At 36.8% G+C, this 12,317-nt stretch overlaps 1 protein-coding gene across 1 annotated transcript; it reads left to right on the top strand.

Annotated features, from left to right (window-relative positions):
- The first annotated feature begins 2,481 nt into the window (after window positions 1-2,481).
- On the top strand, window positions 2,482-7,811 carry LOC113072986 (homeobox protein DBX2-like). Its single transcript, XM_026245865.1, has 4 exons — window positions 2,482-3,020; window positions 3,877-3,951; window positions 5,831-5,988; window positions 6,339-7,811. Exons 1-4 carry the CDS (start codon window positions 2,705-2,707, stop codon window positions 6,591-6,593), a joined length of 804 nt encoding a protein of 267 aa, XP_026101650.1. The 5' UTR covers window positions 2,482-2,704; the 3' UTR covers window positions 6,594-7,811.
- Window positions 7,812-12,317: the final 4,506 nt, after the last annotated feature.

The raw sequence follows: 12,317 nt of genomic DNA, 5'->3' as shown, positions 1-12,317 counted from the left end.
CATAAAGAACTAATTCTGCCTGTTTGGGAAAACCATGCCAACTAGAACCGAGTGAGGGATTAGTAGAATAAGTCAATAAATGTTTATGCATATTTGAGCAAATCATTTAAAAGCTCCCCACAAAAATAAATAAATAATATATACACGTTTATATGTTATATGTTTAATTATGCTTCATTTATCTTATATATGCATATGTAGTTCCATACAAAAGATACAAATATATATAAAATATTACTAACAAATTTTTTTTTGGGGGGGGGGGGGTTAAATTATATATTTAATTATGCTTTATTTAATTATGCTGTGATGTGGAATTATTACATAAAATACACATATTACACACACAAATATATATATATACACACAAACACACATCTATACATTATATATACTTGTAAACATTTACTTTAGATAGACAGAAAAATAAATATAGATAGATATAAAAATATAAATTATAGTTTACAAATATATTTCATTTATAATATCAAAACAATTATATATGATGTAATTCTCACATTTTCCTGTGTAGAGGTCATTTCTTTCTTTAAATACATTTCTCCCATGTATCTTTTTTTGAAGATGTAATTATTATCATTGGCAATTATAAACTATCTTTGGTCAAATGTAGCTAACATGTTTCATCAGTGAATGTCTCTGAGTTTTCAAGTCTCTTATTTTGTAAATGTGTTCAGTGAGCATATGTAAAAGCACAACTGCATGACCTTGGCCTTACCATCAGGAACAGTTTGACTGGTTCTCCAGTGCAGTGTTCAGCTCTAGACTGAGTTCAGAGTTTCTCCGTCACACCGCTGACCGCTGTTCGTCTGATTAGTCACAAGTTCATTTCTCGATCTATAACCCGAGCGTTAACACATTACATATTCATCGGCCGGCGGCCGGCCCGCTACCAGCGAGCCCAATAAAACTGCAAATTTGATTACATGTGCCCTTTGGCTCTGTGTCGAGGGGACAAAGAGAGCGGCTGTGTGCGGTGATTAGCATGCCCAGCATGAGGTGATGTTTCCCCCAAAAGACTGGCCGGATCCCCCCTGCGCTGGGACATGCCTGTTTAGTGCCAGGAGCACACTTCTGCTCTGACAGAGACTGAAGACACGCTTGGAGACAGCTTTCCTGTGCATTCACATCAGCGTGGACCTGGAACAGAGATGTGAACATTTCTGGAAGAATGCATCATTGTTAGTTAGGGAATGAAACCTTGCAAATGCTTTGAAAGCGCCTCAATGCATATTTTATTTATTTATCTTTAATGAGAATTTTCTTTAGTTTTTTAATATCCGGGTCATTTTTGACCCGGGTTTGTGTGGAGCACTATCAGGTGTCAAAGATACTTTTTGTAAAATGATCTATGAAGTTATATTAGTGTCAAAAACTTTTTCATATATCTCACACACTTCTGGTACTGAATTTTGTTGATGAACATTTATATACACATCTATTGATGAACCACTGCAGAGTGAAAAAAGTTGATTTTGTAATTAATCAAAAAGGGGTAATTGCAGTAATAAAATGGTAACATACAAAACTTAGATTTTTGTAATGACAAGTCGCTGATCAGATGCAATATGGTTTTAGTTGAAAAATAATAAGCTTTGACTGTTAAATAAAACAACGCTTCTGAAATATACAGAATAAAATGTAGACAATTATAAGATTTTGCATCAAGAAAATGAAGATTGCTTTTTTGTAATCCTCAATACTAATTACACTTTACATTTTAAATATCATAAAAAATATATATCATTATTTTTCACCTTATGGTTATGCTAATAAGATTCATTTTTAAGAAAATAATCCTAGTGAAGCTAAAAATAAACTTTATTGATCTAAACTCTACCTTAATTTGCATAAACAATTCAGAGTGTTTTTCTGTTGTTGTTGGTAATTCTCAATACGCATCAGTCCATCATTTATATCATAAAATTATTAAAAATAAAAAAAAAATTAAAAAGTAATTTAACTAATTAAAGACTCAACAAACAGCATTGAATTTCCATTTTAAATACAACTTAAATACTATATATCAATATTTTCTAACATTATGGAAAAGTTAGAGATTTTATTTTTTTTAATAAGGTGCTTAATTTTTAAGAAAATAAACTTAACCATGCTAAAATTAAATTTGAACTTTTCATCTTTTATCCTAGAGTAAAAAAAATCATTTTCAAAATTAAGATTTTTTTTTTTTATTCCCAATACTCATTAGATTTTAATTACTGTAATTCATAGTGCTTTTTCATATATATTTCATAATATATCATTATTTTTCACACGTTTTATTAAATTAGGGCAATGTGCTTGATTTTATAAGAAAAAATCTGAATGATACTAAAATTTGGCTTTATGCAAAAATATTTGTTGTGGGTTAAAACAGGTCAGATGTGTTCTTTAAAAGTTTTCTGAGTTTCACACATGCATTAATTATGGTAAAATAGCATTTGTTGATTGCAAGCGAGCTCTGATTGTCCACAGCTGTGAGGACGGACAACAATAAAGTAAAGAAATATAGTCACATTGATAGACTGAGGCACAGATAGTTTTCCAGGCCGTCTCTCAATGGACGGCTCTGAAAGAAGATATCAGTATTTACTGCGGCCGGCTCTGTTTGGTGTGCAAGTTAAACTTTGGCCGGGAGTCCATTGTCTCCAGTGTCGATCATTTAATGGGAGCTTTGACATAATGAATGAAGGGTTCCACCTTCCGTCCCACAGAAAGAGCCGCACTTATCAGAGCCAATCACAGCGAGCCCAGCACAGCTTTGTTTTCTTTGTGCTTTTTAATGAAGTTAACTCTCACAAACTCTCCCAACGCTCTAGATCGGAGGACGAGGTACCTCCAAGACATGGCTGGGCTTCCTCCGAGGCAGCCCGGATTTGGGAATTCTGGGAAGTGTTTTCTGATTGAGAACCTGCTGCGTTCACCTGCTCCAGGTGTGTGTCCCAAGAGATGCTCTCCGGATCGGCTCTGTGTTCCTCAGGAACCAGCTCACACTCCGCCAGGTCAGTTTTTGAGTTTAATTTAGAGTTTTTGAGTTTGTCATTTTTATTAGTTTTAAATATGACTATATTTTTTGTTATTTTAGTACATCAAGTTCAATTTAATTAAATGAGAAATGTTGCCTTGGTAACTAGCTGAAATAAAACAAGTCACACACACACACATTTATATATATATATATATTATTTGTTTATTGTTATTTGAGGGTTTTAATTGAGACAATCTGTAATTTTTTTCCTTTTCACTAAATTTACTGTTATTTATTACCACGCATTTTAGGTTAATATATTAATGCAGAATTAATTGTTAAAATATTCCATGCAGTCTATATATTGCAATATATTTGAATGTATTAAAGCGCTAATGAAATTTTAAGTGTACCAGATTTAGAAAAACATTGTTTAAAATGGTTTTAAATGATGCAAATCTGTCTACTTGTTTAAAATATTCTGATTCATTTTTATTTTATATTCCATAGAACATTTACCTGCATATTTTTAGGTTAAAATTAATTACTTTTAACATACATGAACATAGTTACACATGCATTAATATTAATTATTTACGTGCTGCTTACTTTCAGAATCTAATCACATAAATGCATTCTGCACCCTACCAATCACACATCTGGATAATTTTCACATGATAGAATAACAGTATAGAATAGAGTAATAGTGATTTCAAAGCTATGAAATATTACTAAAAGTATGGGAATTATGTTGTGCTCAAATGACTTTATGTAGTGCTGCACTTGATGTTTTTTCTTGAACTGTATAGATCTGGAAATCTCAGTTCAATGTGTCCAAATATTATGATGTGATTAAAGCTCAGACTGCACTCATCTGTCTGTCGCTTCAGTTTTTATGAGCAGTGTTTCTCTGCCCTGCTGCTCTGGACCTGGACCTGTGATGATGACTGCTGCTCAGTTCCCTGGTAAGACACACACACACACACACACACACACACGCACACACACACACACACACACACGCGCACACACATTTCTGCACTGTCATAAGCTGTCATACACTTATATAAAATATTTCTTAAAATATGTATACATGAACTGTATTAGACTAAAGGAGCCTAGTCCTGACTAAAGAGAGCTTGTGCTAGTGAACTGAAGCATGTGTTCATCTCCTGGATCTGTCAGCTCTATATTCAGATCGACCGCACACATGCAGGTCTGGGATCAGTCCGGACCCCACAATGACCCGCATTCCTGCACCGCGGAGGGAGGAATCACTTCTCCGGGCTTTTTGTTCTCCCTAATGAAAAGGCAGAGCTCTAGGAGCCGCCCTCTCCTCTCCTCCCCGTCCGTCCATTCTGTCCGCTTCAGGCCCCCGAAGACATGACGCCCTCAATAGAAATGACTTTTATAGACTTTTTTCCAGCTCATCTCCCTGTTGAGAGAATGAGACGTGTCCATCTTTTGAAAGGAAACACTGAGAGCAGTAGATAATGTGAGGAATGTCAAGCGCATCATTTGTTGTGGGAGAAGCAGTGTGGGCGGGGCTGAATGTCAGTGTGGGCGGGGCTGCGGGTCGGTGTGGGCGGGGCTGGGGGTCAGCTGACCCCTTAATAGAGCGTTTAAGTGGAAACTATTTAGACTCAATAGTGAGCAGAGAGCATGACTAACCTGCTTACTCACACCGCTGACGGTGGCCGCTCTGACCATTTGTCCAACACATTAAAAAGGGGAGAGAGAGAGAGAGAGAGAGAGAGAGAGAGAGAGAGATCTTTTAGTTTTCTGATCCATACATCCTCTCTGATGAATCATGGGAAGTCAGACTGTTCTTTGGTTTTATGTAAAAGTATAGTTAAATACAAAATTTACAATGTAACACGCTTAAATAATCACCTTACAGATATTTTGCCAGAAAAATATAATATATGTAAATTTTATATACATATATTATATATTTATATTTATACCCTCAGGATGAGTCTTATACAGTTACTCTAAATAAAATACCCTTAGAAGTGCTACATCACATTCCCTATACTTGTTCTTTCTTTCTTCTATTTTTTTTTATATTTCCTATAAATCTTATACGTTTCCTATAAATAAAATACAACTATTAAATAAAATAAAAATACCATTACAAGGGCTAAATATTCTATTTAAAATTAAATAAATACATATAAACATATATTTATACCCTTAGGATAAACCCTGTATATTTCCTATAAATAAAATAACCTAAAATACCTTTAGAAAGGTTAAATCCTACATATTCGCTATAAAAATCAATATATAAAAAATTTAATAAATAAATACAATCATATACTGTATATAACAGAGATCATGTTTAAATATACATTTTCTATAAATATTCTGTATAAATAAATAAATAAATACACCCCAACAAACTAACAACAAAAAAATTATGACACAGGTCATGTCCCACCCACCTTTATTTATTTATTTATTTATTTATTTAACATATATTTACACCCTTAGGATAAACTGTATATATTTGTAGTAAAAATAATAAATAATAATAATAATAATTAACAATTCAATAATAAAACAACTTTTTAATTCAATTTTATTTGTATATTGCTTTTTTGATACAAATCATTGCAAAACAACTTTACAGAAAATGAATGTCTATAAACTACTTAGTAGTATTCAGTACCAAAAAATGCCCTTAGACGAGGTACCTTGACTTGTATGATAACACATTACTGTACATGATAAAATACTTTCATACTCTCAGAAATGATATATATTGTGTAGATTCTCTATAAATAAAAGTGTATATAATGAAGTCCTGCATGGTGATGTCATGATGTGTGTGTCCTGCAGGGGGCGTGGTCTCCAGGGCCCGGCCGGGGGTCCTGCGGAGGGCCGTGTTCTCTGAGGAACAGAGACGAGAGCTGGAGAGAACCTTCTGCAAGCAGAAATACATCAGCAAGACTGACCGCAACAGACTGGCCACTGACCTCTGTCTGAAGGAGACGCAGGTCACACACACACACACACACCCTTCTGAACGACTGCTTCACACACACATTATACTTTCATTCAGCAAAGACACATTCAACTGATCAGAAGTGACAGTTAAGATGTTTGTAATGTTACAAATGTTTTCTATTTCAAATAAATATCATTCTTTTGAACTTTTGAAAACATAAAAAAATATTGACCCCAAAATATTTTACTTTACATTGTAAAAAAACGTAAAGCTGTTTGATTAACATTTTTTGATGCTTTAGTTTAAGCTGAAGGTGCTCAACAGACCCCTCTATATTCACACAGTTTTCACACACAGTAAGTGGATCCAGATCGCTGAACCTGCTTCTGTGTCCCGCAGGTGAAGATCTGGTTCCAGAACCGCAGGATGAAGTGGAGGAACTCCAGAGAGAAGGAGAGCACACACACACCACCGCCGGTGGAGCGACTGATGCTCTGGAGACAATCTGAACCACACACACACACACACCGGTGCACAGCACACACACACACACACCAGATGACACATCAGAGGAGAGAACACACTCTTGATGCTAAACTAAAAAAAAAAAGACATTTGGTGCTAAAGTGCTGTAAATATGCCTCAGTCTGCTGAATGTGAATAATGCAACAGCTCTGTCACTGCTAAGGCATGTGTAATTAGATGATACGAGTTCTCACTATCACTGCTATTATCGTCATTGAGCTCTTTATAGGATGCACAACTAATGTCTATAACAAGCTCAGTTACATTTACTTTACTTTTAATCTTGCATAAAGTGTACATTGTAAATTTTGAGTTACGTTTAGATGAGAAACATTACTTTTTAACTGAAATGAGATGGAACACTTATTTCTTTTGACGTTCATCTCTAACTGCAATCACAGTTAAACACACTTTCACCGAGCAACACTTGACATCTCATTTCACACACATAAACAGATACCAGATGAGGCTTTGGTTAATAATCATTATGACATAAAAAATCATAACCACGAAATAAAAAGAAAATAAGAATTATGACGAACATCAAAAGATATGAATTACTAAGTCATAAAAAGTTATAAAACTATGAGATGAAAAGTAATCATTATGACTAAAAAGTAAAAATAAAAAAATGAGATATTAAGGCAAAATTAGAAAAAGTCAAAATGATGAGATACTATGTCAAAATAATGTAAAACATAGTCTGAATTATGAAACCCTTAGTCATAATTATCCAATAAAACATCAAGAATATAAGATACCAAGTAATAATTATGAAATATGAATCTAAATTATGAGCTACTCTATGAGATAAAAGTAGAAATTCTGACATAAAAAGTTATAATAAGGACAGTAAGTCAAGATATCATAATTAAGAGTTTACAATTTAAAAGTTACAATTGTATACTTCTATGTCATAATTATGTCTTGCAGAAGAATGGCATATTGTTGCTACTGTAGCAGTAAATTACCCTAATATGAAAGTTATCTTATTCATAACAGTTACAGATGAGTTATTAAACTGCTGAGCTGAAGCAATAACCCTCTTGAGTCTGCCTGAAAGTGTAATAGTTTGAGATATCTGTCATTGTGTAACTGAAGTTCAGCCTCAGATGAATGACTGGTCACAGTGTGGAAGTGTGAGGTCAGTGTTGTGTCACTAGGGGTCAGTGTTCTACAATAAATGACAAAATGTCACAAACTCAGCTGATCATGATAGAAATAGCAAGTCACCATGATTTAAACACGATTTTGGACCTATGACGTCATTTTAACAATTGTAAAATCCATGTAAAAACACAGTGATTGTACCACAGTTACAATTAATTGTTAATTATAAAAATAAATGATTTTTAAAATTAGATTTTGTGGTAGATTTCAGCTGGATTTTGAGGAAAAGCCATATTAATTGCTTCAATTATACAGTGGTAAACTGGATAGCATGGTGAAATTTCAGAAGTGTGATAGAGTGAGATGAGCATCTGTGCAGTTCAGAATGTGTGAAACAGTCCAGTGTTCTTGAGAAAGTCCTTCCCACAGTTGAGTTCTGCAGACGCAGCACAGATCCTCACACAGGTGCCGCTCGCTCCAGCGCAGTCTGAACAAACATTAACTGAAGCTTTTCACTTTCAATACCACAAATAACCCAAAACTGGGGCACTGTTGTTATCTCCAGGGTCTCAAGTGGTTGCTGTTGTCTGGAAAACGCTTCATTTTGTGTTTGAATGATTTTATTTTCCTGGTGGCACTTTAGAAAATGACATGCTGCAAGGACGACAGCATTATTGTGTTTTAGTCCCATCAGCCACAACATCAATAACTGATGGACCTCACACACACACACGCACACATGCACACACAAAGCCACACTCACACATACACTCACACACACACACAGACACAGCCACACTCACGCACACACAGCCACACACACACACATTTTATTTCACTCTGTGCATCTTCTGTTGTACTTTAAGTTAATTAGTTGGTGGTGTTTGCTAATGCACGTGTAAGTCACATTAATGTCATTAATGTAAAGCACTTTGTGATTTTATCTGTGATAGGTGCTATATAAATACAGTTTACTTACTTACAGCCAACTTCTAAAAGTTCAGTGCATGCAACCAGCCGAGACACCCTTGCAACCACATAGAAACATTTTCAGCCACATAGCCACCGCCTATCACCCATCCAAAACACATCTGAATCCACAAGGAGCACCATATAAGCAATGCCCATGTGTTCTTCCCCCATTCGACATCACTGAGATTCTTTATGAATCTGTGTTCACCCCAGAGAGAGCGAGGCAGCTCATCGTTTATTACTGTAGACTGGTTTTCTGTCATCATGTCACGCTGTGAATTGCAGTCTCTCTCTCTGTCTCTCTCTCTCTCTCTCTCTCAGCTGACCAAAAATATTAAAACCTGGCAATAAATGATATGAGCTCTATTCAAATATGCCGTGGCCGTCTGTGACCCGCAGCTGTCTCTCTCGCATCAGAGGTGATATTAGCTTCTCGTTGGGATGCACGTGGTGTCAGAGTCCGTGGAAAGCCCTTCGAGAGCCAGGACAGAGCCTGCTGTCAGGCTTTATCGGTCGCCCGTAAGAAACGGCCCGGCGTTTGGCTGTTGTTGATCCCTTGCTCTGTTATGATGGGATCTGCTGGGATTAGCTGTGAACGTGAGCTGTGTTTCACTGCTGCAGGAGAGACTGCTGCTGACTCTCAGATAAGACGGACTGGGCTTTCAGCGCAAAGATCCTCTGTTGACCGCTTGATTTACTGGGTCAGTTTCTGAGAGAATTCTCATCTTCTTAAGATTAAAAGACTAGTCGAACTCGTTTCAGTTAAAGAACAGCATCACAGATGTGTCCAAAAAAGGCCGGAGTGAAAAAAAGTGGCCTGATTGCAAACCGGAAGACTTGTATAAAAGCCACAAAATGAACAGAAAATAAGATAAATTACCCAGTGTCATGTGTTAAATTAGATAATATAAATATTTTATATAATATAACTATATATGTATATATATATATATATATATATATATATATATATATATTATGAGATTGTATCACAGAGATTGTAGTGATTTTCATCTGTAAAATAGAAAGGTCATACACATATGATGTGTTCTTTATGAAAATAAAGGTTCTTAAATCCATTCCACAAAATGTTCTTTATAAAGTGTTCTTCACAGGGGTTCTTTTAAAGGGGTCATATGATGGGATTTCAGGTTTTCTTTCTCTTTGGAGTGTTACAAGCTGTTTGTGAATAGATCTGATCCCTAAAGTTGCAAAGACTAAAGTCTCAAACCCAAAGAGATATTATTTATCTTAAAGTTAAGACTCTGCCACGCCCCCTAAAACACCTCGTTTAGACACGCCCCCACATGTCTACATCACTATGTGTGGTGTCATGCAATAAATATATTAAAGTGAAAGTGACAAAGAAAGTGACGCTTTATATGTTACCCTTGGGAGATATCATCAGGAAAAATGGTGTTAGCTTTCACTGTTATGCTGATGATACGCAGCTCTATATTTCCTCGCAGCCTGGTGAAACACACCAATTTGAAAAACTAATTGAATGCATAGTCATTATAAAAAATTGGATGATGGGTAATTTCTTACTGCTAAATTCTGAAGAAACAGAGGTGTTAATCATAGGACCTAAAAACTCTGCTTGTAATAACCTAGAACACTGTCTAAGACTTGATGGTTGCTCTGTCAATTCTTCGTCATCAGTTAGGAACCTAGGTGTGCTACTTGATCGCAATCTTTCCTTAGAAAGCCACGTTTCTAGCATTCGTAAAACTGCATTTTTCCATCTCAAAAATATATCTAAACTACGGCCTATGCTCTCAATGTCAAATGCAGAAATGTTAATCCATGCATTTATGACTTCAAGGTTAGATTATTGTAATGCTTTATTGGGTGGTTGTTCTGCACGCTTGGTAAACAAACTACAGCTAGTCCAAAATGCAGCAGCAAGAGTTCTTACTAGAACCAGGAAGTATGACCATATTAGCCCGGTCCTGTCCACACTGCACTGGCTCCCTATCAAACATCCTATAGATTTTAAAATATTGCTTATTACTTATAAAGCCCTGAATGGTTTAGCACCTCAGTATTTGAATGAGCTCCTTTTACATTATACTCCTCTACGTCCGCTACGTTCTCAAAACTCAGGCAATTTGATAATACCTAGAATATCAAAATCAACTGCGGGCGGCAGATCCTTTTCCTATTTGGCGCCTAAACTCTGGAATAACCTACCTAACATTGTTCGGGAGGCAGACACACTCTTGCAGTTTAAATCTAGATTAAAGAGCCATCTCTTTAACCTGGCATACACATAACATACTAATATGCTTTTAATATCCAAACCCGTTAAAGGATTTTTAGGCTACATTAATTAGGTAAACCGGAACCGTAAACACTTCACATAACACTGTACTTTCTACATCATTAGAAGAATGGCATCTACGCTAATATTTGTCTGTTTCTCTCTTGTTCCGAGGTCACCATAGCCACCAGATCCAGTCTGTGTCCAGATCAGAGGGTCACTGCAGTCACCCGGATCCAGTACGTATCCAGACCAGATGGTGGATCAGCACCTAGAAAGGACCTCTACATCCCTGAAAGACAGCGGAGACCAGGACAACTAGAGCCCCAGATACAGATCCCCTGTAAAGACCTTGTCTCAGAGGAGCACCAGGACAAGACCACAGGAAACAGATGATTCTTCTGCACAATCTGACTTTGCTGCAGTCTGGAATTGAACTACTGGTTTCGTCTGGTCAGAGGAGAACTGACCCCAACTGAGCCTGGTTTCTCCCAAGGTTTTTTTCTCCATTCTGTCACCGATGGAGTTTCGGTTCCTTGCCGCTGTCGCCTCTGGCTTGCTTAGTTGGGGTCACTTCATCTACAGTGATATCATTGACTTGATTGCAAATAAATGCATAGACACTATTTAAACTGAACAGAGATGACATCACTTAATTCAATGATGAACTGCCTTTAAAGGGGGGGTGAAATGCTATTTCATGCATACTGAGTTTTTTACACTGTTAAAGAGTTGGATTCCCATGCTAAACATGGACAAAGTTTCAAAAATTAAGTTGTACGTTTGAAGGAGTATTTCTGTTCCTAAAATACCTCTTCCTCTTCGGTTTGTCACAAGTTTCGGAAAGTTTTTTTCGAGTATGGCTCTGTGTGACGTTAGATGGAGTGGAATTTCCTTATATGTGTCCTGAGGCACTTCTGCAGGAAGAGCGCGCTCCCGTATAGCAGAGCACTGAGAGCACAACAGACTTCACTGATCAGAGCGAGAGTGGCGCTAAATGTCACAAAAGAAGTGTGTTTTTGGTTGCCAGGGCAAGACAACCCTGCACAGATTACCAAAAGAGAACAGCATTAAGGGACCAGTGGATGGAGTTTATTTTTACAGAGCATCAACGGAGTTGTGCAAGTGTTTGTGTTTGTTCCCTGCATTTCGAAGATGCTTGTTTTACAAACAAGGCCCAGTTTGACGACGGATTTGCGTTTCGTTTATTTCTTAAGGATGATGCAATCCCAAGGAAAAAGGGTCACGATCGTGTGTTGGAACCGCAGGCGGTGAGTAAAACTGCTTCAAATATCTCTGCCTCCTTGTTAGTGCGTCCCCTCCCATCGGAGACCCGGGTTCGAGCCCCGCTCCGAGCGAGTCCTTGCTGCTGCTGCTCTCGTTCAGTTTCAGCCTCGGGATCTGATTCTGGATCATAAATAAACGGCTGAATCTGACTGTTAGCCATGGTTTGTTCTGGATGATGTTTTTTCCTCACGGTAATGTCACAGCTTCCACATGCTCTCAAC

The sequence above is a fragment of the Carassius auratus genome, unplaced genomic scaffold, assembly GCF_003368295.1.
Source record: "Carassius auratus strain Wakin unplaced genomic scaffold, ASM336829v1 scaf_tig00011177, whole genome shotgun sequence".
NCBI classification, from domain to species: Eukaryota; Metazoa; Chordata; class Actinopteri; order Cypriniformes; family Cyprinidae; genus Carassius; species Carassius auratus.
This window is presented reverse-complemented; position numbering and strand designations above follow the sequence as displayed.